The sequence below is a fragment of the Scyliorhinus canicula genome, chromosome 2, assembly GCF_902713615.1.
Source record: "Scyliorhinus canicula chromosome 2, sScyCan1.1, whole genome shotgun sequence".
NCBI classification, from domain to species: domain Eukaryota; kingdom Metazoa; phylum Chordata; class Chondrichthyes; order Carcharhiniformes; family Scyliorhinidae; genus Scyliorhinus; species Scyliorhinus canicula.
This window is the reverse complement of record NC_052147.1, coordinates 268,825,502-268,848,546: the sequence shown is the minus strand read 5'-3', so window position 1 is coordinate 268,848,546 and position 23,045 is coordinate 268,825,502. Positions and strand designations below refer to the sequence as shown.

At 51.3% G+C, this 23,045-nt stretch overlaps 1 protein-coding gene across 2 annotated transcripts in view; it reads right to left on the bottom strand.

Annotated features, from left to right (window-relative positions):
* Positions 1 to 23,045, bottom strand: part of LOC119962139 (contactin-associated protein-like 5) — a 1,052,391-nt gene that overhangs the window by 601,078 nt on the left and 428,268 nt on the right. For both annotated transcript variants that reach the window (XM_038790062.1, XM_038790063.1), the window contains exons 5-6: positions 9,122 to 9,325; positions 5,878 to 6,062 (exon numbers count right to left, since the gene is read on the bottom strand). In XM_038790062.1, coding sequence (XP_038645990.1) covers positions 5,878 to 6,062; positions 9,122 to 9,325 — 389 coding nt within the window. The remainder of the gene's footprint in view (positions 1 to 5,877; positions 6,063 to 9,121; positions 9,326 to 23,045) is intronic.

The following is a 23,045-nucleotide window of genomic DNA, read 5'->3' as shown; positions in this document are numbered from 1 at the left end:
GACACTGTGCCTGAAGTAATGTATTCTGCGGGTACTCTTAGAATCATACCGACTCTGTTTCTCTCTCCACAGATTCTGCCAGATCTGCTGAGCTTATCCAACATTTTCTGTTTTTATTATAAGGTGAAGATGTTAATGGATCTCTCAGAGTCAACTCGCTATTTCCACTCACTCAGATTGGCATGCTTTGAACCCACAGTCCAGTTCAGGCCTCTATGTTCAGGGTAGGAAGAAGAAGATTCAGCTTCCGGCGGGGTAAGAGAGGGGTCGCGTGTGGAGGAGCTCCTAGGGGGGAACTCAGCTGCATCCCCCCTGCGAGGGGCTGGTTTAGCTCACAGGGTTAAATCGCTGGCTTTTAAAGCAGACCAAGTAGGCCAGCAGCACGATTCGATTCCCGTACCAGCCTCCCCGGACAAGCGCCGGAATGTGGCGACTAGGGGCTTTTCACAGTAACTTCATTGAAGCCTACTCGTGACAATAAGCGATTTTCATTTTTCATTTCCTCGCGGAGAAATTGCGCCCGAGCGCACAAACCTGTCCGTTTGGGCCCGCCCGCAACAAGAGAGTGGGGAAGAAGGGGAACGACGCGGACTCCAAAACGCACTAAAGTGGCGCACGACAAGGAGGGAGAGCACCGACCCCACCCCCACCCCCGTCCTTTTCCGGTTGCGACCACAGGGTGAGGGCGGCACAAAAAGTGACTCCTGTCCAGACTGGAAACTCCTCTCTCCACCCTCCTGACCCGGTGAGAAGGAAGGGGAAAGGGAAGGGGGAAGGAAGGGAACCAAACCAAACACAAATAAAACCGGACAAAGAAACCCAAACCTGGAACCTGAGGCAGACCAGACCCGGTGAGAGAAGAGGAGCGGGGGAAGGGAGAGCAAACCCTGGGTAAGGAACAGCAGTGTGGAGAGAGATAGCGAGAGAGAGAGACAGATGGCTGGAGGAGGAAAAAAATACTAAAGCAAAGGGACGGCCAGACGCAAGGAGCAGCAGCAGCGAGGGAAAAGCGCAGGAGCGACGGGCGTGCAGGCAGGCGGCGAGACGAAGGTTCGGGCGAGCCTGGAAGGGAAAAGGCTGGCAGACTAAACTGCGGAGCGAGAGCAGGATGTGGTAACCATCATCCCTCTCCCGTGCACAGGAAAGAGTGGAGAAGCATGCTAGAAAGGGAGCTAAATGCCATAAAGAAGACGCTCAAGACGGAGCTCCACACAATGATGAAGGAGGTGCTGGCGGAGACAACGGACAAAATGCCGCGGACCATCGAAGGCCTGGGAAGGAAGGTGGAGGCGCAGGAGATAACAATTCTGGAGTTGGAGAGGGCTGTTTAGGACCAGAGCGACAGAGTGGTAGCTCTGTAAACCGAGGTGAAAAGGTTGGTAACGTCCCAGAGGAGGGAAAGTGGAGGACCAGGAAAATAGGTCCAGACGGCAGAACGTCAGAATAGTGGGTGTTCCAGAGGGGATAGAGGGCAGAGACCCAACAGGCTACATCGCCCAGTGGGAAGGGAAGGATTTCCAAACCCCCCAGAAATAAACAGGGCACACAGGTTGCTTCGACACAAACCCAAAGCCGGGTAGCAACCCAGAGCGATCATCGCAAAGCTGCACCGATTCCAAGAACGGGAGAAAATCCAAAGGCAGATGAGATCGAGCACGTGGGAAGGGACGAACATAAGGGTGTATCAGGACATTGGAGGGGACCTGGCAAAAAGAAGGGGTGAGTTCAACAGGGCAAAATCAGCACTGCACAAAAGTAAGGTGCGATTTGGGATGTTATTCCCGGCCAGACTCTGGGTAACATTTAGCGGGTAGGAGCTGTATTTTAACACCCCAGTGGAGGCTGATGAGTTTGTTAGATCGAACAAACTGGGGGAGGAACAGCCACAACCGCTTTGAAACCCACGGCATCGGAAAAGAAAGGAAGATTCGGAACAAAAAGCGGAGGACAGACTGCAAACAGAGACAATAAGATCATGAACTATGCACATGTGTTTTATGTTTTGAACGGGACTGTGCTACCTCGTTTCCGGGCTTGTCTCCTCGCTCAATGTGATGGGGGGGGGGAGTGGAGCAAGGGAAGTGAGGGTGAGAATAGCGGACAGGAGGGCGAGACGAGGGCTAGTAAGAGGAAGGTAAAACAGGGCCTGAGCAGGGCAAGTACTGGGACGGGGGCCACCGTGCTAGCAAGGTGGGCCAACATGGGAGGGCAGGAGGGAAGGAGGGCGTGGCACACCTCTCAGGGGAGAGGGAGCGCCTGGCACAAGTAGGGGGGGTACAGGACAGATGGCGGGGAGAACACAGTGGGGGGACAGAGGGACAGGGGCTCGGGGGGGGCGGTGGTGGAGAGGAGCCGGGGGAGGGCGCAGAACAAAAGAGAAGCAAAGAGAAGGCGAGGGAGAGAAGCAATACGGACACAGGCGTCGGCGGGCATGGAGCAGAACGAGGAACTAAGATGGCGCGACAAACAGCCACTTAGGAAGGCTTCAGGGTGAAGGGAGACCCCGGAGTGCAGGGGCGCACCCACATGGCATACACATAGCTGGTGGGCGTGTTGGGTGCCCCCTGGAAAAGGGGAAACCAACCCCAGAGCACCGGAGCCTGAACTCATGGTGAGAGCGACGACGGCGGCCATTATGGACGGCCCCTAACAAAGGGAAACTCCGTAGTGCAGGGGCGTGTCCTCCAGGTAAGTATGGGTGATCCTGCAGGACCAGATTGTCAGAAACCCCCCATCAGGATTGTTACCTGGAATGTAAGGTGACTCAACGGCCATGTGAAAAGATCCAGAGTCTTCGCCCACCTAAGAAGCCTAAAAGCAGACATAATCTATCTACAAGAGACGCACCTGAGGGATAAGGACTGACTGCTGGTAAGGAAGAGCTGGGTGGGACAGATGTGCCACTTATGCTACTGGACCAGGGCTAGAGGGGTAGCAATATTAATTAGCAGGAGGACAAGGTTTACGGACACCAAGATAGTTACGGACCCAGGAGGACAGTACGCCATGGTCAGTGGTGTCCTGGAAGGGGCACCGGTTGTACTGGTAAATGTGTCGCTCCCAACTCAGACGACACAGAATTCATAAAGAAGACCTTGGCAGAAATCCCCGACCTTGACTCACCGACTGATTATGGGGGGCGACTTTAACTTCGTGCAGGACTCACTGACCGACCGATCAAACCCCAGAATGGGGAAAAAGACTGGAATGGCTAGGGAATTAGGAACTTTCTTGGAACAGATAGGGGTGGTGGACCATGGAGGTTCCTGCACCTGGGAGAAAAGGAATTTTCAAACGTTTCACAAGTACACAAGGAGGTCAATCGGGCATTTGAGAGCTTGGAGCGGGGGCTGTACGCCTCCGAGCCCCCGAACGGGGATGCTGGATGAAACAGTTCCTAGATGGACTTGAACTACCAGTGGTGGGGGAAGACAGACGGGGGGAGCTGGAAGCACCAATAGACCTGGGATAAATCATGGAGAGCATCAGCTCCATGCAGGCGGGGAAGGCATCGGGGCCCGATGGATTCCAGGCGGACTTCTACAAAAAACTTGCATCAGTCCTGGCCCTACACCTATGGAAAATGTTCGCGGACTCACTGGCAGGGGGTACCCTGCCCCCCACGTTAGCCCAGGCAACAATTATAGTGATACCCAAAAAAGATAAAGACCTGACGGAATGTGGATCATACAGACCCATTTCACTGCTGAACATGAATGCGAAAATATTCACAAAGGTCCTGGCCGAAAGGCTGGAGGGCAGCGTACCAGGGGTGGTCGCAGAGGGCCCAACGGGCTTTGTCAAGGGTAGGCAGATCACAGCGAACATCAGGCGGCTGCTGAATGTAATGGTGACACCCTCCCCCCGAGAGAGAACACCAGAGGTGATCGTCTCCCTGGACGCAGAAAAGGCCTCGACAGAGTCGAATGGAACTACCTCCTCGAGGTACTGGAACGGTTTGGACTAGCAGCGGGATTCACCGCCTGGGTGAGGCCCATTTACAATGTTCCCAAAGCGAGCATCCGAACTAACACCACAAGCGCTGAATATTTCCAGCTACAGAGAGGAACAAGTAAGAAAAGACCTTCAAAGGTGGGGCTCACTCCCACTCTCCCTGACACGGAGACGACTTGGTGAACGTACTGCCAAGGTTCCTCTTTGTGAGTAGATCCAAACCGATCTTCATCCCCAAGGCCTTTTTTCAGAATGTAGACAGTCTAATCATGGCGTTTGTGTGTGTGTGTGTGTGTGTGTGTGTGTGTGTATGTGTGTGTGGGGGGGGGGGGTTTCAGAATGTAGACAGTCTAATCATGGCATTTGTGTGTGTGTGTGTGTGTGTGTGTGTGTGTGGGGGGGGGGGTAAGAACCCGAGAATTCCCAAACCAACACTGTAAAGAAGGAAAATCAAAGACGGCTTGGCCTTACCAAACCTACAATACTACCACTGGCAGCAACGACAGGAAGAGTGAGGTGATGGGTACAAGAACCCAGCACAGGTTGGATACAAATGGAGGAGGCCTCCTGTAAAGGCACCCTGGCTACAGCAGCACTCCCATCCTCCTCAACACGAGACACAATGAGCCCAGAGGTAGCGGCCACGCTGAGAACGTGGACCGAGGTGAGACAACACTTTGGGATAACTAATCCGCCATGGCCCCTATCTGCAGCAATCACAGATTCCCCCCAGCCATGCTAGATACCACATTCAAAAGATGGAGGCGGGACGAGGGAACACTGACGGTCAGGGACTTCTACGCAGGGTGCAGACTGGTGACACTGGACGAACTGACGAGGAAGTCGAAACTAGCAAAAGAACAGGAAATAAGACACCTCCAAATAAAACACTTCCTCCGTTAAAGAGACAGTAGGGTACCGGAGGCCCCAGAAACCACACTACAAGAGGACCTGATAGGCATAAGCAACGAGAAGGGGGGGTCTATGGGGGAAATATATGGACAGCTGCTGGACAGAGCTCGAACACCACTGGACGTGACCAGATAAAAATGGGAGGACGAACTGGGGACAGTGGTAGAATGGGGACTCTGGAGCGAAGCACTGAGCAGGGCTAACTCCACCTCCTGCACAAGGCTAAGCCTAATGCAGCTCAAAGTGGTACACAGAGAGCAAACGACCAGAACCCGAATGAGCAGATTCTTCCCAGATCTGGAGGTCAAATGTGAACGGTGCCAGAGGGGCCCGGCCAACCACTCCACAGTGGTAATGAACTCAAAAGGATTCTGAATAGGCGCTTGAAGGAAATAAAGACTGTGGAGATAGAGTGGAGGGAATGGTGTTGACTGGATTTCTCTACAGAGAGCTGACATGGATTTTGACGGGTTGAGTTGCCTCTTTCTCTGCCATAATGACTGACAGATATTACAATGTATTTATTTAAGACATGGAAATGAGTCATTCAGCTCAGATGAACGTCCTCCCATTCCCCTTCAACTAACCCCAATGGCATGTCATTCATGTACTTATCTGGGCCTTAATTCTCAGATAGTCAGGATTCACTTTTCCCACTGGCAGTGCACTCCACCAGCGGTTTTGTGGCTGTGTAGGGTGGTTTCAACAGGAAATCCCATTGACAAGTGATGGATGGATAAAATCCCATTGCCAACAAACTGCACAGTCCAGAAGCATGCAGCTGGGAAACAGAGAATCCTGCCCGTTGCTTCATTTAAATTGATCCACGCTGCAACTTATGATGGGAACTTTCATATTCTCACCGTTCCCTGGGTCAAGGGTTTCTCCTGAACTCTTCAATGGATATATTAGCAGCTATTTTAGTCTCCGGTCTCATCTGTAGTGTGAATCAAACTTTGAAACATTTCTTTTCAATGTTTGGCTTGCGTTTCTCTCAGGTACAAGACTCACCTCGTAATCAATATCCAGGTAATCAAACTCTCCTCTGGTTCGGAAGTGCTGTGTGTGCTTATCCACGGTGAAATTCACTTGCTTGCTGTAGCGTTCGATTGTAATGGAGTGCCAGTGCTGATCGTCCAGCAGACTCCCCAGTGTGACCGAGGTGTGACCGTTGATGGAAGGCAACTTGGTGCTGCCTAAAATGTAGAAAAGCCACAGTATGGTCACAGTCTCCCAAATCAATGAAACGCTCAACAAATGTGCACGAGGCATTGAAATGGAAATCCAGCTGACCTGGAGAATGAAACACGGGAACTCTTAAATCAGCAGGGAAACTGGTTTGAAAACCATTGCGTGGCGGGTATCCATCTGAAACATTGAGTTTTACAGCTGGAAAAGGAGAGCTGTTGTAGAATCAAAGGATCTACAACATTGTGGGAGATTTCTCAAATCATTGTCCAGCTCTTTGACAGAGGCATTCAATTAGCCCCTCAAGCCTCTTCCCTGCTGAAAGTCCTGTTATTAGTACATTTTCAGGTAATTATCCAATTCCCTTTTGATAGTTACTATTGATTCTTCTTCCTCACACTTCCAGGCAGTCCATGTCCTGGTAATGATTTGTTTGGTAAAAAAATATTGGCAACTATCTTAAATCTATCGCCTCTGAATATGGACCCTTGCAGTTTCTCTTTCTTTCGCAAAATCCCTATCTCTTTAAAATTCTCCGCTCAAAAGAGAACAATCCCAGCTTCTCGAGTCTCTCCATATACATGAAAGCCCTCAGACCTCGAATCTCTCTGGGAAATCATCTTTGAACCCTTCCTCAAGTTTCTAATTCCCTTCATAAAGTTTGCTGTCCACTGCTTGGGCAGAATAATCCAGTTAAAACCTCAACCAGTGATTAATGAAGCGGGTAACTTCCTTCTTTATGTACTCCAAGCCTTTATTTATAAGCCAATGGATGACAGTATTTTTGATAGTTTTGTCATTTTTCCTGACGCCTTTGAAAATATCTGCATGTATCTGCTTCTGTATCCCCCCTTAAATTTACACAATTTTAAAAAATTCTCCGAATGAAAATCGCTTATTGTCACAAGTAGGCTTCAAATGAAGTTACTGTGAAAAGCCCCTAGTCGCCACATTCCAGCGCCTGTTTGGGGAGGCTGTTACGGGAATTGAACCGTGCTGCTGGCCTGCCTTGGTCTGCTTTCAAAGCCAGCGATTTAGCCCTGTGCTAAACAGCCTCTAAAGCCTGAATCCATCCATTTCTACCATCCAAAATTGATCACTTTATAAGTTTCTGCATTAAATCTTATCTACCACGTGTTTCCACAAACTCTCCATTGTGCTCGTGTCTATTATCTGTTTTGTCCCTTCCTCTCTCGTTTCTCTATCCGTTCTTTTACCCACACTCTCTTTTTAAAGATTTCATGGGTTCCACTTCCAATACTGGGCGGAATTTAAACTTTTATCGCTTCAATCTCTACATTTACCAAATACTTAGCTGTGAAAACCTCAATCTCCATCGCACCTATCTTTCCCTTCTCTCCCCTAAATTCATTGTGCTCTGTACTGCATGAACTTTTCCTTCGATATATATTCTTCTAATTATGGCCATCCACCCGACCTTCCATTTTGCAATGCTGTTGCTACCCTTGATCAATGACCAAGTTATCTTCAACTACTTCCTTCTGTGCACTTCCACCCACATCCCCCAAGTGGCATAAAACTACATCTGCAAACCCAGCTGCCTACTATTTTTGCCCCCTCACTCATCACATTACTTCTGCTCGACAATCTTCACAATTTATGCTCCTGTTCCAACAAAATTTCTCTCCCACTGTGATTATTTTCCCAGTATAGCCCCAACTTCCCTCCAATTTATCTAAAGGGTGCAAGTTTGAGGGAATTTATATGCAACAGGTTTGGCCATCCAACACCACAGCTGCCTCAGCACATAAAAATATAACTTTTATTCATCTCTGCAAAATCTTTCCACTCTCTTAAGAGCACCCCCATGTCTCCTATCTCCATTGCCAACCATTTCCTTCGAACGTCTCCCTTGTCCTCGTTAATCACCCATCCCAAAAGATGCTTGCGGACTTCCTTGTCATTAAGACTGAATGCATCTATTCGGCTGCCTCTTAGTGGGCAGCACGGTAGCATGGTGATTAGCATAAATGCTTCACAGCTCCAGGGTCCCAGGTTCGATTCCCGGCTGGGTCACTGTCTGTGCGGAGTCTGCACGTCCTCCCCGTGTGTGCGTGGGTTTCCTCCGGGTGCTCTGGTTTCCTCCCACAGTCCAAAGATGTGCGGGTTAGGTGGATTGGCCATGCTAAATTGCCCGTAGTGTCCTAAAAAGTAAGGTTAAGGGGGGGGTTGTTGGGTTACGGGTATAGGGTGGATACGTGGGTTTGAGTAGGGTGATCATGGCTCGGCACAACATTGAGGGCCAAAGGGCCTGTTCTGTGCTGTACTGTTCTATGTTCTCTCATGCTCCCCTTTTTACTGCTATGCATCAAGGCTCAATGCATGTGAACCTGAATACCTTTTTACTGTTTCTCTACTCTCTCTCCATGCCTTTGCTCACGTGCCTTGTTAGTGAGGCCCACCTTCTGCTTCGTTGACCCCACTTACACTGGACTGCCATCTTTACGGCTCTCATGCTAGTGGACATTGTAAATGGTACCCTTTCCTCAGCCATTGTGTACTTTTCTTTCCAAACAAATATTACCATTTACTCTTCAGCAATGTTCATCCTTCTTCCCTCAATCCTTGTACCCGCAGTTCCCCTTGTTCCAGTGTCAACCTCTTTAAAATCAGGGAATGTTTGTCACTTCCCAGATGCATGGTCTTCCGTTCCACTATTTTGTGTTTGAAGCTTTCCGATCACACTTACTGTCCACCAATACAAGTGAATGTAAAAAACATGAAGAGTGATCTCCTCAGTAACTGTGCACACATTTTGCCTCCTCATCTTCCTCAAATTTTCTGAATCTTTTCACATGGCCAATCAACTAACCCTTTTGTTATGAAGCTGACTGTCACAGACCTTGCTCGCTTTCACTCAATCTAGACAACTGTTGGCACAGCATCTTCAACAATGGATAGTCTTCACACCCTGACCCTGGCCACGGCACCATTATCTGTAGGGCTTCCTCAAGAACTATCTTTGTCCGTTCCTCTCCCTCATCTAGATCTTGCCACACAGGATGGATCACATTATTATTGCCAATTTGGGAATTTAAATATTTACCTAAATTGATCTCCAGTGAGAGTTTGCCTTTCCTTAGCTCCAGAGTAATGCAATCTCCCCTTTGTCCTTCTCCATGTAACATAACTCCATCACTTTGCATTGTCTTGAATTTCAAAGAAATGATGTCCTTGACCGTGCTCATAATCTTTTGATTGAATCTGTAAAGTAGGGAACTTCTTCCATCAAAGTCGGCTACGTCAGATTCTACAGAGGAAAGAAAACATATTAATGTCAAATTTCAAATGATTCTCAATGTCTCATGGCAAAGCTGAAATGGAGGGGTTGACTTCCCTGCAGTGTCAGCCACAGTGACTGTAGTTGAAAGTACAATGTTAAGCCCTGGAAAAATAGCCTTAATACCGGATTGCTGTGGATCTTCAATTAAAATTACAGAAAGCGATCTGGAGAACAGGCTGCAAGAATTCATCACTCACTGTCAAAGAAGGATTCAGGGTGTCATAGAGTCCCTACAGAGCAGAATGAGGCCATTCAGCCCATTGAGACTGCATCGACCCTTCAAACGAGTACTCTAATATAGACCCAATCGCGGGCCCAACCCTGCAACCCCACCTAACCTATGGACACTAAGGGATAATTTAGCACGGCCAATCCACCTAACCTGCACATCCGTGGACTGTGCGAGGAAACCGGAGCACCCAGATGAAACCCATGCAGACACAGGGAGAAAATGCAAATTCCACACAGATAGTCACCCAAGGTCGGAATTGAACCCGGGTCACTGGCACTGTGGGGCAGCAGTTCTAACCATTGTGCCACCGTGTTGAGCTCTCTAACAAAACAAAATATCATCACCTCTCCATGAAACCCAATAGAATTAACATTGCTGGGGTGGAAAGCGGGGTGGGGTGGTCACCATTGACCAGAAACTGAAATGAACCAGCCATATAAAGACTGGGGCTGTAATAGGAGGTTAGAGCCTGAAATTATGCAGAGATTAACTTATCTACTACCTTCGCAAAATCTGACTATCGTCTGCAAGACAAAAGCCAGGAGTGTGATGGAATACTTTCCTCTTGAAATGAAAATGAAAATCGCTTATTGTCACGAGTAGGCTTCAATGAAGTTACTGTGAAAAGCCCCTAGTCGCCACATTCCGGCGCCTGTCCGGGGAGGCTGGTACGGGCTGGTACAGGCTGGTGCCTGGATGAGTCTAGCTTCAACAATAATTAAAAAGCTCAAAACCATCCAGGGCAAAGCTGCCCACTTGATCAGCACCATTGTAAGCATTCATTCCTCAACAACGGAAAAAAAGTGGCAGTCGTGTGTACTGAACGCAAGGTGCACTGAAACAATTCAGCAATGCTTCTTTGGCAAGACTTTCCAAACATTTGAGCCTTTAACACCGAGAAGGACAAGAGTATAGGAACACCATCGCTTACAAGTTCTCTGCAGACTCACACACCATCCTAACTTGTATATCGCCATCACTGTATCAAAGACAAGCAACTCTATTCCCAACAGCACTATGTGTGTACCTACATCGGGTGGACTGCAATGGTATCAGAAGGCACCTTCTCTCGGGCAATTATTGAATGTCAGTTAGTCAGAGACACCTACATACAATGAATGAAGAATGTGGAAAGCGTTGGTTTCTGGGTGAGATAGTGACCAGAATTCTTCAGCTGGCAGCAGGATATTCTGGTTTCACCAGCAGTGCACACCCGCCCATGAGGGTTTATAAACATTGTTGGAAAAGCAATGTTGTATAAAATATGTTATAAACAATTTATAAATATTGAGCTATGATTGACAGCTCCTGACTACATCAAAAGCAGTTAAGTGCTTTCTGCTGAGAAAAAAGGTAGTGGAAACACTTAACTCCTAGATGTTCATAAACATTGTGGTTCGCTTCAAAGCCGGGTAATGGAGATGCATTAATGGACTGCATAAATGGAAATGAAAATAAACAACTTGTCTTCCTGGAAGCTGTTACCCTGTCAATCACAACCAACTAAAAGTTATTTCTCTTTGGAAGTGAATAGAGCCCAGCAGCGGGCAGTGAGGAATTCCGACCATAACCCAGTTTCTCTCTCCACAGATGCTGCCAGAGTTGCTGAGTATTTGCAGGACTCTCTGTTTTTATTTCAGCACCCACAGTATTCCGCTTTTAACTTGCTGTCTGTGGGAGTTTGCAGTGTGAAAATTAGCTGCCGTGTTTCCTATATTACTGGAGTGGCTAAAATTCAAAAGTGCATAATTTACTGAAAACCACTGAGAGACGTTCAGTGGTCGTGAAAGACTCGACTTTGGCTCAAATCTTTCTCTGTTATTATTTCTGCAGAAGCAGGGCAGGACAGTGGCTTCAGTTGATTGCTGGGCTTGGCTGTGTTTAATTAGCTGATTGATGTTTCTGAGCAGCGCACAGCAGACCAGTGCCTTCTACTGCCGGCTGCCCCCTGCTGGCCTGTGGATTAAGACTTGATTAATGCGTCAGTGGGTGAATGGTTGCCCAAGAATCTGGGGTACAACCCTGAACAAGTGCAATTGGTGGAAATCCACCTTTCTGACCTGGGAGTATGGGCAGTAGTGTGGACGAGACTGCATCAGGAGACAGCAACCCACGCAAATGCGTAAATCCGTGCTGGCCGCACGCCATTGGGACGGCCTCAGGATGTCACCTGAAGGCCCTCCCCCTGTGCTCCACCCCCAATGTGCCGCATTCACGACCGCGCAGTTCACTCATGGTCCCAGCCATGTGGGAACCCGGCAGGGCAGCTACAGACTGTGTTCAGTGCCGCCACAGTCGGGCGGGAGATATGTTGCTGGTCAGGAGGGGGGGGGGGGGGACTTCCACGAGGATTGGGAGGGCTGGTGGGGGTGGCCAGGGGGTGATGAGAGGGTGTTCAGAGGGTCACTATCTAGCAGGTCGGGTTCGTGCACGGCCGGTACCATGTTGTAGGGCGCAACCGATGCAGGGCGCCGCCGTGTGATGTGCGGCCACGGACCCGGCAATTCTCCAGCCGTTTATCTTGTAGAGGCCGGGCGTTTTACGTGGCATGGCTGCTGGCCACTCACCAGTGGGAGGATCAGTGTTGGGGCGGTGCCAATTTCCCCCACCTAAAACTCCACGGATCCTCCGGACATAGCCTCAAAATCGGAGAATGTAGCCCAGGAGCTTTAAATAAACACAGTAAAATCTTTAGCCGCTGCATCCTTCTAATTAGACACTTTACAGCCTTGAGCTCAAGTGAGTTCAGCAGTTTCAAGAGCACAACCCTTGCTCCTATTTTTTTGGATAGCACTACCCCAGAGTCCCTTTTGCATTTCTCCAGGGTTCACCCCACTACAGATCTTCCCCTTTTGTTCTTTCCTACCTTCGAAGTGAAGTATCCTGAAGTTCTCAGTTATTTAGAAATACTTTGCATACAAATTGGATCAAATATTGTCACCTCGCAGCTTCACTCCTCTTCCCCCCCCCATATTAAACCAAGACTTCTCAGAGTGGCAGACAGACAGATAGACATCACATTGTATAAGGAATGGGAGGTATTGCAAATATTTTTTTTTTATTATGGGACGCTGTCTGAGAAATTGTTTTCTTCAACAATCTAGAATTACAATCAATAGCGTTCCATTGTGGAAAGCAATATATATTCATTTGATTTGAACTTTCAAAATACTATTTCTTTATTTTGTGTGAGAGTAGGTCTGGAAGCATGAATCCTCAATAAATGTCAGCATGGATGAAAGTAAATACTGAAAGAATCCAAATGAGTCAGCACTGCACGCTTGTGATTTTGAGAAAATATTATTTTCTTTGCGCAATAATTGATTTCAGTCACTGTTATTACATAACTTGCATAACAAATTTCAATGCGGAGTTTGCTTTATCTGTAGGCCTGTTCCTCTCCAGATGTTCACAATGACCCTCTCTCTCTTTTAGAAAGCTGACTTGGACGTATCTCAATCTTGAACTGGGTCAGAAGCACTCAAGTCACACAATAAGGGGCAGCACGGTGGCGCAGTGGGTTACAAGTATAAAAGCTGGCATTCTCCGATCCCCCTCCGGGTCGGAGAATCTGTGGCGGGGGGGGGGGGGTGAGGGAATCGCGCCACGATGCTCCAACGTCGGGGCGCCGATTCTCGGGGGCCCGCGGGACCGCGGCCGCGCTGGTCAGTGGCTGTTGAAAGCAGACCCCCTGGAGATTTTCCGCAACTCGACGTGAATAGGTGGAGAATCAGTCCCAATGCCATAATCGCGGCGCGCACTGATTTGACCCCAAATCGCGATTCTGCGTCACATTGACAGCGGCGTCAATGCATACCGGAATGCACATACAGTAAACACGCTTGCATTTCATTAGCGGGCCCGACCTGGTATAAAAGCATATAAAGTGGCAAAGATTGGTGGGAGACTAGAGGACTGGGAAATCTTTTTTTTTAAAGGGCAGCACGGTAGCATTGTGGATAGCACAATGGCTTCACAGCTCCAGGGTCCCAGGTTCGATTCCGGCTTGGGTCACTGTCTGTGCGCAGTCTGCACATCCTCCCCGTGTGTGCGTGGGTTTCCTCCGGGTGCTCCGGTTTCCTCCCACAGTCCAAAGATGTGCAGGTTAGGTGGATTGGCCATGATAAAATGCCCTTAGTGTCCAGAATTGCCCTTAGTGTCCAAAATTGACCTTAGTGTTGGATGGGGTTACTGGGTTATGGGTATAGGCTGGAGGTATTTACCTTGGGTAGGGTGCTCTTTCCAAGAGCCGGTGCAGACTCGATGGGCCGAATGACCGCCTTCTGCACTGTAAATTCTATAATTCTATCTTCCGGGGCCTCCACGATTCACCTCCTCCGATGGGCTGACTTCCCGATGATGTGGTTCACTTGTGCTTTTAAAAATCATGAAACCGACACCGTGATTGATGAAGGAGCGAGAGAGGAGGTAGGACACATAGAAGAGCGACTGTGGACTGCTGGGCCGGACACTGGCCGGGCTGGCTGGGGTGGAGGCCCTGCCAGGGTGGGGCGGCTGGGGTGGGGGACCGGGGTGGCTGGGGTGGAGGACCGGGGTGGCTGGTGTGGAGGCCCTGCCAGGGCCGGGGTGGCTGTGGTGGAGGCCCTGCCAGGGCCGGGTGGCTGGGGTGGAGGCCCTGCCAGGGCCGGGTGGCTGATGTGGAGGCCCTGCCAGGGCCGGGTGGCTGTGGTGGAGGCCCTGCCAGGGCCGGGTAGCTGGAGTGGAGGCCCTGCCAGGGCCGGATGGCTGTGATGGAGGCCCTGCCAGGGCCGGGTAGCTGGGGTGGAGGCCCTGCCAGGGCTGTGGTGGAGGCCCTGCCAGGGCAGGGTGGCTGGGGTGGAGGCCCTGCCAGGGCCTGGTGGCTGGGGTGGAGGCCCTGCCAGGGCCAGGTGGCTGGGGTGGAGGTCCTGCCAGGGCTGGGTGGCTGTGGTGGAGGCCCTGCCAGGGCCGGGTGGCTGGGGTAGAGGCCCTGCCAGCGCCAGGTGGCTGGGGTGGAGGCCCTGCCAGGGCCGGGTGGCTGTGGTAGAGGCCCTGCCAGGGCCGGGTGGCTGTGGTGGAGGCCCTGCCAGGGCCGGGTGGCTGTGGTGCAGGCCCTGCCAGGGCCGGGTGGCTGGGGTGGAGGCCCTGCCAGGGCCGGGTGGCTGGGGTGGAGGCCCTGCCAGGGCCGGGTGGCTGTGGTGGAGGCCCTGCCAGGGCCGGGTGGCTGGGGTGGAGGCCCTGCCAGGGCCGGGTGGCTGGGGTGGAGGCCCTGCCAGGGCCGGGTTGCTGTGGTGGAGGCCCTGCCAGGGCCGGGTGGCTGTGGTGGAGGCCCTGCCAGGACTGGGTGGCTGGGGTGGAGGCCCTGCCAGGGCTGGGGTGGGTGGGGGGGGGAGGTGACCGGGGAACAGGCCGAGTGAGACTGAGGCGGTGTCCAGGTACGGACCACCATTAACACAGCCTGCAAGGCAGCCATATTGCTGCGCATCCCACTAACCACCCGCCCTGACCCCTGGCTCTGCAGAGTGTCACCAACCATATGGGACGCGACCGGATCCTTCCAGGTGCTGAGTGGGGACCTGTCCAGGATCTCATAGACCTCAGTGCACAGGTGCATCCATGCCATCATGGAGGCCCTATGTGCCCAGGCACCTCAATACATCCATTTCAATATGGACCGAGCCCACCAGGATGCCCGGGCAGCGGGGTTCGCCACTATCGACAGGATGTCCCGGTTCCAGGGGGTGACCAACAGGATGCATGTCACCCCACAGGCACCTGTGGATAACAGGCCACTGTGCACAAACCGAAAGGGGTTACACTCAACGAATGTGCAGCTGATATGTGACCATCAGCTGCGCATCATACACGTCTGTACCCGGTACCCGGGCAATGTGCACTACGCCTCCTTCCTGGCACCGTTGATGATTCAGACATATTCCTGACGTCCCCCCACAACTGGGGGGCTTGGCTCCTGGGTGACAGGAGTTATCCATTGCGGTCGTGGCTGATGACGCCTGTCCGGAGGCCACAGATCGACACAGAGATCCGCAATGACGATGCCCTAACAGCAACCAATAGCGTGATTGAGCGGTGCTTCGGCCTCCTGAAGATGCGGTTCAGATGTCTGGACCGCATTGGAGGGCCCTTCAGGGCCCTTCCCGTACCAGCCTCCCCGGACAGGCGCCGGAATGTGGCGACTAGGGGCTTTTCACAGTAACTTCATTGAAGCATACTCGTGACAATAAGCGATTTTCATTTTCATTTCATATAATCCTGAAAGGGTCGCCCGCAATGTGACGGCCTGCTCCATCCTCCGCAACGTCGCACAGCAGAGGGGCAATGTTCTGGAGGAGGATGAATGCCAGGCCTTGTACGATGAGGAGGATGTGGGTGAAGGTGAAGGTGGACTCTGATCGCCTCCAGGTTCACCGACAGTTGAGGAAGGGGGGGGGGGGAGGCGTAGAGTGGAGGGGAGGGCTAGCCTGGGGCACGGACACCACATCCCAACCCTACACTCCCTCACCTCCCTCCAGCCCCTCCGGCAACCTCGGCCTGCAACCCCCTCCGTGATACATACCAGCCGCACTACAGGGTGGGGGCTCTCAGTTGGCAGTAACACCGGGTCTGGTCTATGGGATGGAGGATGTTGACAATCCGCTGTGCAATGAGCTCTGGTGCTCCGCATCGTTTGACAAAGTCTGACTCCTGCCCATGGTAGCACCTTCCTCCATCCACTAGGGTGATCCCTCTATGCGAGCTGGCCATTCGGTCACACGGTCCCATCGAATCCCTGGGGTGATGGTGGTGGGGACGGTTGGGTCACCCACAGGTACTGCCCACTCCCCCCCCCCCCCCCCCCACCCCCCATCCCGGCCAACCCAGACCGGCTCCCAGCCCACCCTGCACACCCATCAGACAGAGCACCAAGGCAGAGAACGAATATATACAGATTTGTGCCCTAACCCCTATAACTAAACTGTGCCCTTAAGGCAGTAACGGTGGCACAGTGGGTAGCACTGAGGCCTCACGGCGCTGAGGTCCTAGGTTCGATCCCAGCTCTGGGACACTGTCCATGTTGAGTTTGCACATTCTCCCCGTGTTTGCGTGGGTTTGACCCCCACAACACAAAGGTGTCGGTGCATTGGACACGCTAAAATTGCCCCTTTCTTGGAAGAATGAATTGAGTACTCTAAATTTAAAAAAACAAAAATGTGCCCTCACCCATGCCAAATTAACCAGTGGCTAAGGTCCTGGCCTTATGGGCCCTAATGCTACGTCCAGATGGTGCTCCATGGGATGGGAGTGCGAGCGGAGCTATCCCCTGGGGCTCCCCCACCACCTGGCGCTGCCAGTCCTGGAGGCTCGCTCTCATTTTGACCAGGTTCTGCGCGCTCGCGGACATGGAGCACAGGGAGTAGACCATCACCATCTGGGACTGCACCACATCGCGCTGTGACTGTGCCACCACCTTCTGGGTTTGTGTCACATCAGCCAGTGCCTGGGCAATGCTACCAGCCCTCCCAGCCATGGCCTGCTGTGACTGGGCCATGTACCTGTGAGGCGGCAACCCTGTCCTGGGCCTGCACAGAATGCCCCAGTCCTTGGACATGTTGATCTGTAGCTGAAACCGCTGCCCCCAATGCCTCCACCATGGACGCCACCCATGCGGTGTTGGCCTGGGTGGCACGCATTATCAGCACCTCCTCCTCCTGCTGCAGATGCTGGATGCCCGCCGACAACCCTTCATGTCGTCCATGGCTCTGCGGCTGCATCTACACAATGGATGGGGCAATTTGTTTTAGAAGCTTGAGACACATCTGGACGGCAGCTAGTCCCTGGGGTGGGTGCCCTCCGACCGTCTGCCCCCCACCCTCCAACAGTCTGCCCCCTCGGGTGCTCCTACCTCCACTGCTGCACTGGGTCAACTGTGTGGTGCGCACCAGATAGTGTCGCAGGAGCCTCTTCACTAAAGTGTCCAACCGAGTTGATTGTCTCTGGGATGGTGGAGGGTTTTGGAGACAGCTGTGACGGCAGATCATTGTCATCCTCCGACCTGGACTCCGGGTCTCCTGAGTCTCCAGCAGAGGGCTGCAGTCCAAGCCACTCTCCTCCAGTGCTCGGCCAGGGCCCCTTAGCAGGAACGGAATTGGTCCAGGTTTGCCGCCAGTGTTTCTGTCATGAAAGTACACAAATTGTGCATTGGCGTCAACACTTAGGGCGGGATTCTCTGTTGCTTGACGGCAAAATTGCATTCGGCAATCGGGCGGACAATCCCCGTTTGCGACCGAATCGGGGTCGGCGCCGGTTTTCGAATGCGCCGCGCTCTCCGAATCAGCATTATCAAGTCATCATTGCGATGGCGTCAGCGCATCGCTTTGAAGCCCTCCCCGATATTCCGCCCCCGATGGGCCAAGTTCCCGACCGCACGGGTCGCGGGTGGTCTGTGTTTTTGCAGACTGTGTCCAGCACCACCACAGTCGGGCAGGAGCCATGCTGCTGGATGGCGGGGCTTCGTCGAGGGCTGGGGGGACTGTTGGAGGTGTCCAGGGGGTGGCGAGGGGGACACTATTTGGCCGGCCGGGTCCGTACGCGGTCAGAGCCATGTTGCACAGGTGCGACTGCTGCAGGTGGTCGCCCTGCGCATGCGCAGCCACGGACCCAGCAATTCTCCGGCCGTTTATGTCGGGAACGCCGTGAGTTTTATGTGGTGCAGCTGCTACCCCCCACCGGGTGGAGCATCAGTGCGGGGTTCGTGCCGACTTTTTCATTGTAAAACTAGACACTTCCTCCGGAAATAGCCTCAAAATCAGAGAATCCAGCCCGTAGTCTCAGAAACGGAGAATCCCACCATGGTTTCTCCTTGCTTAACTTGCCAACTGTCTCTCAACAGGTGCACTCTCGCCTCTGAACTAGAAGGTTGTGGTTTCAAGTACTTGAAATCTTTCGAAGAATGAGAGGGGATCTGATCGAGGTATATAAGACACTAAGAGGGATTGATAAAATAAATGTAGACCTTAATGTTTCCCTTGTGGGGCAATCCAGAACAAGAGATCACAGAGATAGGTTGAGAGGCGGTAGATTTAAAACTGAGATGAGGAGGAACTACTTCTCGAAGAGGGTGGTGACTTTGTGGAACTCGTTGCTCCACAGGGCCGTGCAGCCCGAAACATGACATTGTTTCGAGAAGCGAATGGACATATTTCTGATTTTTAAAAATGGTTAAAGAGACATGGGGGCAGGTCGGGATGAGGCTTTGAGACCAGGACGAGATCAGACATGATGTGATTGAATAGCAGAGTAGGCTCGAAGGGCTGATTTACCAACTTCTGCTCCTCATTCCTATGTTCCTATGTCCTGCTCTACATTCCGAAACAATTAGGCCGGGATTCTACGTCCCACTTGCCCCGTTTTCTGACGCTGCGCGCCCCTGCTAGCAGCGGGATTCTCCATTCCCGCAGCCAGCCAATGGGGTTTCCCATTGTGGCCATCCCACCCCATCGGGAAACCCACGGGCGTGGGTACGCTGCCGGCGAAGCGGAGGATCCTGCCGACGGAGAATCCCGCAGATAATGTATGCCGATTTTACTGAGTGCAGCACTGTCAGAGATGCTGTCTCTCCGGAAAAAAATTTAAATTGAGGCCCTGCCCATCATCTTAGGTAGATATTTTTGAAGAAGAACAAGGGCAGGTTCCTGGTGTTCTTCCAGCATTTATCCCACAACCAACAGCGCGGAAAGTAAAATCTCATTGTCTGCCCATGCTGCGTGCAAATTGACTGCTATGTGACCTTATGCACAACAATCAGAGTTAAATACGCTTGGGGAAAGGAGATGAATGTCTCCACTCACTGATAGATGTTCAGATCCCAAAATAAAAAATGTTCTGCGAGCCATCGCCAAGTCGGCATTGATCTTCTGTCCCCACTGACACCTGGGAATCCCTGGCCAAAGACCGCTCCGAAGTTGCGGAAACGCATCCGGGAAGGGGCTGAATACTTTGCGTTTCATCGGTGTGTGCAAGCGGAAGCAAAGCGGCGACAGCGAAAGGAATTTGTGGCAAATTGAGAACCCCATCCACCCGTGTTATGGGCCAGGATTTAGAGAACCCCAAAGTGTATCATGGAGTTCACCTGACCCACAACTTTTAATAGATTGTGGTATGGGGAGCACATGGCCCACTCTACAGGTGTGGTACAGCAGAATTGGAAAAGTATTTTCTAAAGCAAAACAATGTTTATTCTATGAACTCAAGTTAAGCTTTTTAAAACATACAGTGAACATCTGAGCAACCATTAATTCAAATACAACCCCCAAAGAATACAACACTAAGTAATGCTTAATAACTTCCCAAACAAAATCCAGCAGACAAAAGAAACACCTTTTAACAAAAGCACATCAGGTTTACATTCACTACTGAGAACATTTATAATTCTGAATTCACCAAATGATCAAGAGATAGTCTTTTGATGGCAGAGATAACATCTTTAAACCTACTTGGTCTGGCTTCAGCACCAACACTGAAAATGAAACTAAAGCACACCCTGCAGCAAACAGCCTAAAACAAAAGTAAAAAGCTGACAGACAGCCCAGTTCCACCCACACTCTGACACTCATAAACACCCATTTCGCAAAGGTACATTTATCAAGCACTCATTTCTTAAAGGTACCCTCACAAAACACCCGCTCATCCAATCATTATCTGCCCCACCCGTGACAGAGGCTGTAATGAAAATGAAAATCGCTTATTGTCACGAGTAGGCTTCAATGAAGTTACTGTGAAAAGCCCCTAGTCGCCACATTCCGGCGCCTGTCCGGGGAGGCTGGTACGGGAATCGAACCATGCTGCTGGCCTGCTTGGTCTGCTTTAAAAGCCAGCGATTTAGCCTGGTGAGCTAAACCAGCCCCGCATTGGACTCCTCAGGAACCCGAGAGCTCGTTTGAAGTGTGGAAGCAAGTCATCCTCAGCTTCGACGAGCTACCCAAGAGGAGCAGAGAACAGTGGTTACAGCTGAGAAGTGCCTCATGAATTCTGAAGTATTTTGAGATGTTCTGCAGCCATGTAAGGTATCACACAGATGCGGGTACATTATTTTCTTCATTAAAAGCACTTACAGACTGTGAAGTAACTTTTGATAGCTTAACGCATAATGCAGGCTGAGCTACTAATCTCAGTAGCTGTCCTTCACCTTTGAAGTCCAGAGTTGAATCCGTTTGGGGAAAGGAGATAAGTCTCCTCTTTGTGACAGCTGCTCAGATCCCCAAAAAATAAATGGAAGGTTCTGTGAGTCATCGCCAAGTCGGCAATGACCTTCTGCCCGCCTAATCTCCCTGTCTCTGGTCTTCAGAGAGCTCGTGGTTTGATATATGACAATGCAGGCAGAGAAAGTACACAAGACAAAATCTGATTAGCTGCAATCCTGGCTGGAGTAGGTGTGCAGCATAATAGCATTAAACAAAAAAAGGGGGGGAAAAAATCCAATATTTGCCAAAACCACTAATCAAACGCAGAACGAATAAGAAAAATAGATAATTTATCTGAGGAGATAAATTCATAGAGTCGGTGACTCAATGAAGATGTAAAGAAAGCCCGCCAACAAATTCAGCTGACTGATTCTCTTTTCCTTAAAGAAATCAATAGGGACTGCCTATCTATGCTATTTTATCACAGCCATTTGTATGCTGTGTGTGGATAGGTCCTCTTTCAACACACTTCAATACATGAAGACTATTATTATTTTTCTCTCACCATGCCTGCATGCTAATTCATAAGATTACAAATTCTGTACAATCGATGGCAGTTTTACCACAGGCAAAACTATACTATTAACTAACATGTCTGAAAATTATAGTATTGGTGAAATGATACGAAATGTAAAGGTTTAACCAACATTACTAAATCAAAACTAAAAATCACTGGAAAAGGCACACTTTGAGCCCCACGTCGCCTCTTTATTGGAAGGCTTGCCAATCAGGCACTCAACTGGACACCTGAAATTTCAGAGCTGTGATGTTTATTAGGGAATGGTTTTGAGGGTTGTAGAACCAGGTGGCGAGGGAAGATGCAGTCTCGATAGGCCGAATGGCCTCTTTCTGCCCTGTTGGGATTCTGTGGATTATGGAATTTAGATATACATCAGTAATGATTCAATTGAATGACCTAGGGCGCGATTCTCCGCTCCCCACGCCGGGTGGGAGAATCGCGGGAGGGCCGGGCGACTCACGACACGCCCCCCCCCCGGCGCCCCCCCGCGATTCTCCCACCCCCCGCTCGGAAGAATCGCTGCCTGCCGTTTTTCACGGTGACCGGCGATTCTCCGACCCGGATGGGCCGAGTGGCCTGCCGTTCCCGACCGGTTCACGACGGTGGCAACCACACCTGGTCGCTGCCGTCGTGAACATGGGTGCCAAAGTGCCGTTTGAGGATTGTGGAGGGCAGAGAGGGGAGTGAGCACCATGGCCGTGCTCGGGAGGGGACTGGCCCGCGATCGGTGCCCACCGATCGTCGGGCCGGCGTCTCAAAGCGACGCACTCTTTCCCCTCCACTGCCCCGCAAGATCAAGCCGCCATGTCTTGCGGGGCAGCGGAGGGGAAGACGGCAACCGCGCATGCGCGGGTTTGAGCCGTCAGCCGTTGTGACGTCAGCCGCGCATGCACGAGTTGGAGCTGGCCAACCTGCGCATGCGCGGCTGACGTCACTTAGGCACCGCCGTTGCGTCATTCTCGGTGCGCCACCTTGATGCAAGCGTCAAGGCCCGGCGGCCGAGAGTTACGGAGCGCCGCTCCTAGCCCCCCGGGTGGGGGTGAATAAGGTGAGAGGAGCGGCCTCCGAGGCCGTCGTGAAACTCGGCCGAGTTCACGACAGCCTTCCCGATTTATAGCAGGTGCGGAGAATTCCGCCCCTAGTTCTGCTCCTATTTTACTAGGTATTATTCATTTAGCGAATGCAAATCCCTGAAGCCAAGTGATAGCCTTCTCATTTCCTGAGTTTAAGCTGGTTAGTTTGCCGCTCAGTCTGTAGAGGGGACATTCCTCGGTAATGTTCAGCTTTTTTGTTTTGTCCATCCACCACTGCAGAAGGGATTTGTACTGAGGCTCCAGTGTTGGGCATGGGGCCCTGGCCTCTCCTGAACCCATTTAGCAAGGACCTATGACACCGCGGCAGTTCAATGTCTGCCATTACACAGGTTTGTCACAAGAAACACGTTAGTGACTTCCTGTGTTTCCCAATCCTCAAACCACAGGATATCTGCTGGTAGATACTGCTCAGGAAGGGTTCTCCATAATGGGCGCTGAGGTGGGAGGTGGGCAGTGATACACCATCAATAACACACGACGAGTGATGAACGTAACTGAGGCTTTAATACACTAAACAGCAAGCCTCCTGTCTCTGGACCCGAACTGGTTCCGGAGGCGGAGACTTGCCACTTTTATACAGAAGCCTGAGGGGAGGAGCCACAAGTTGAGCCAGCCTGGAAAA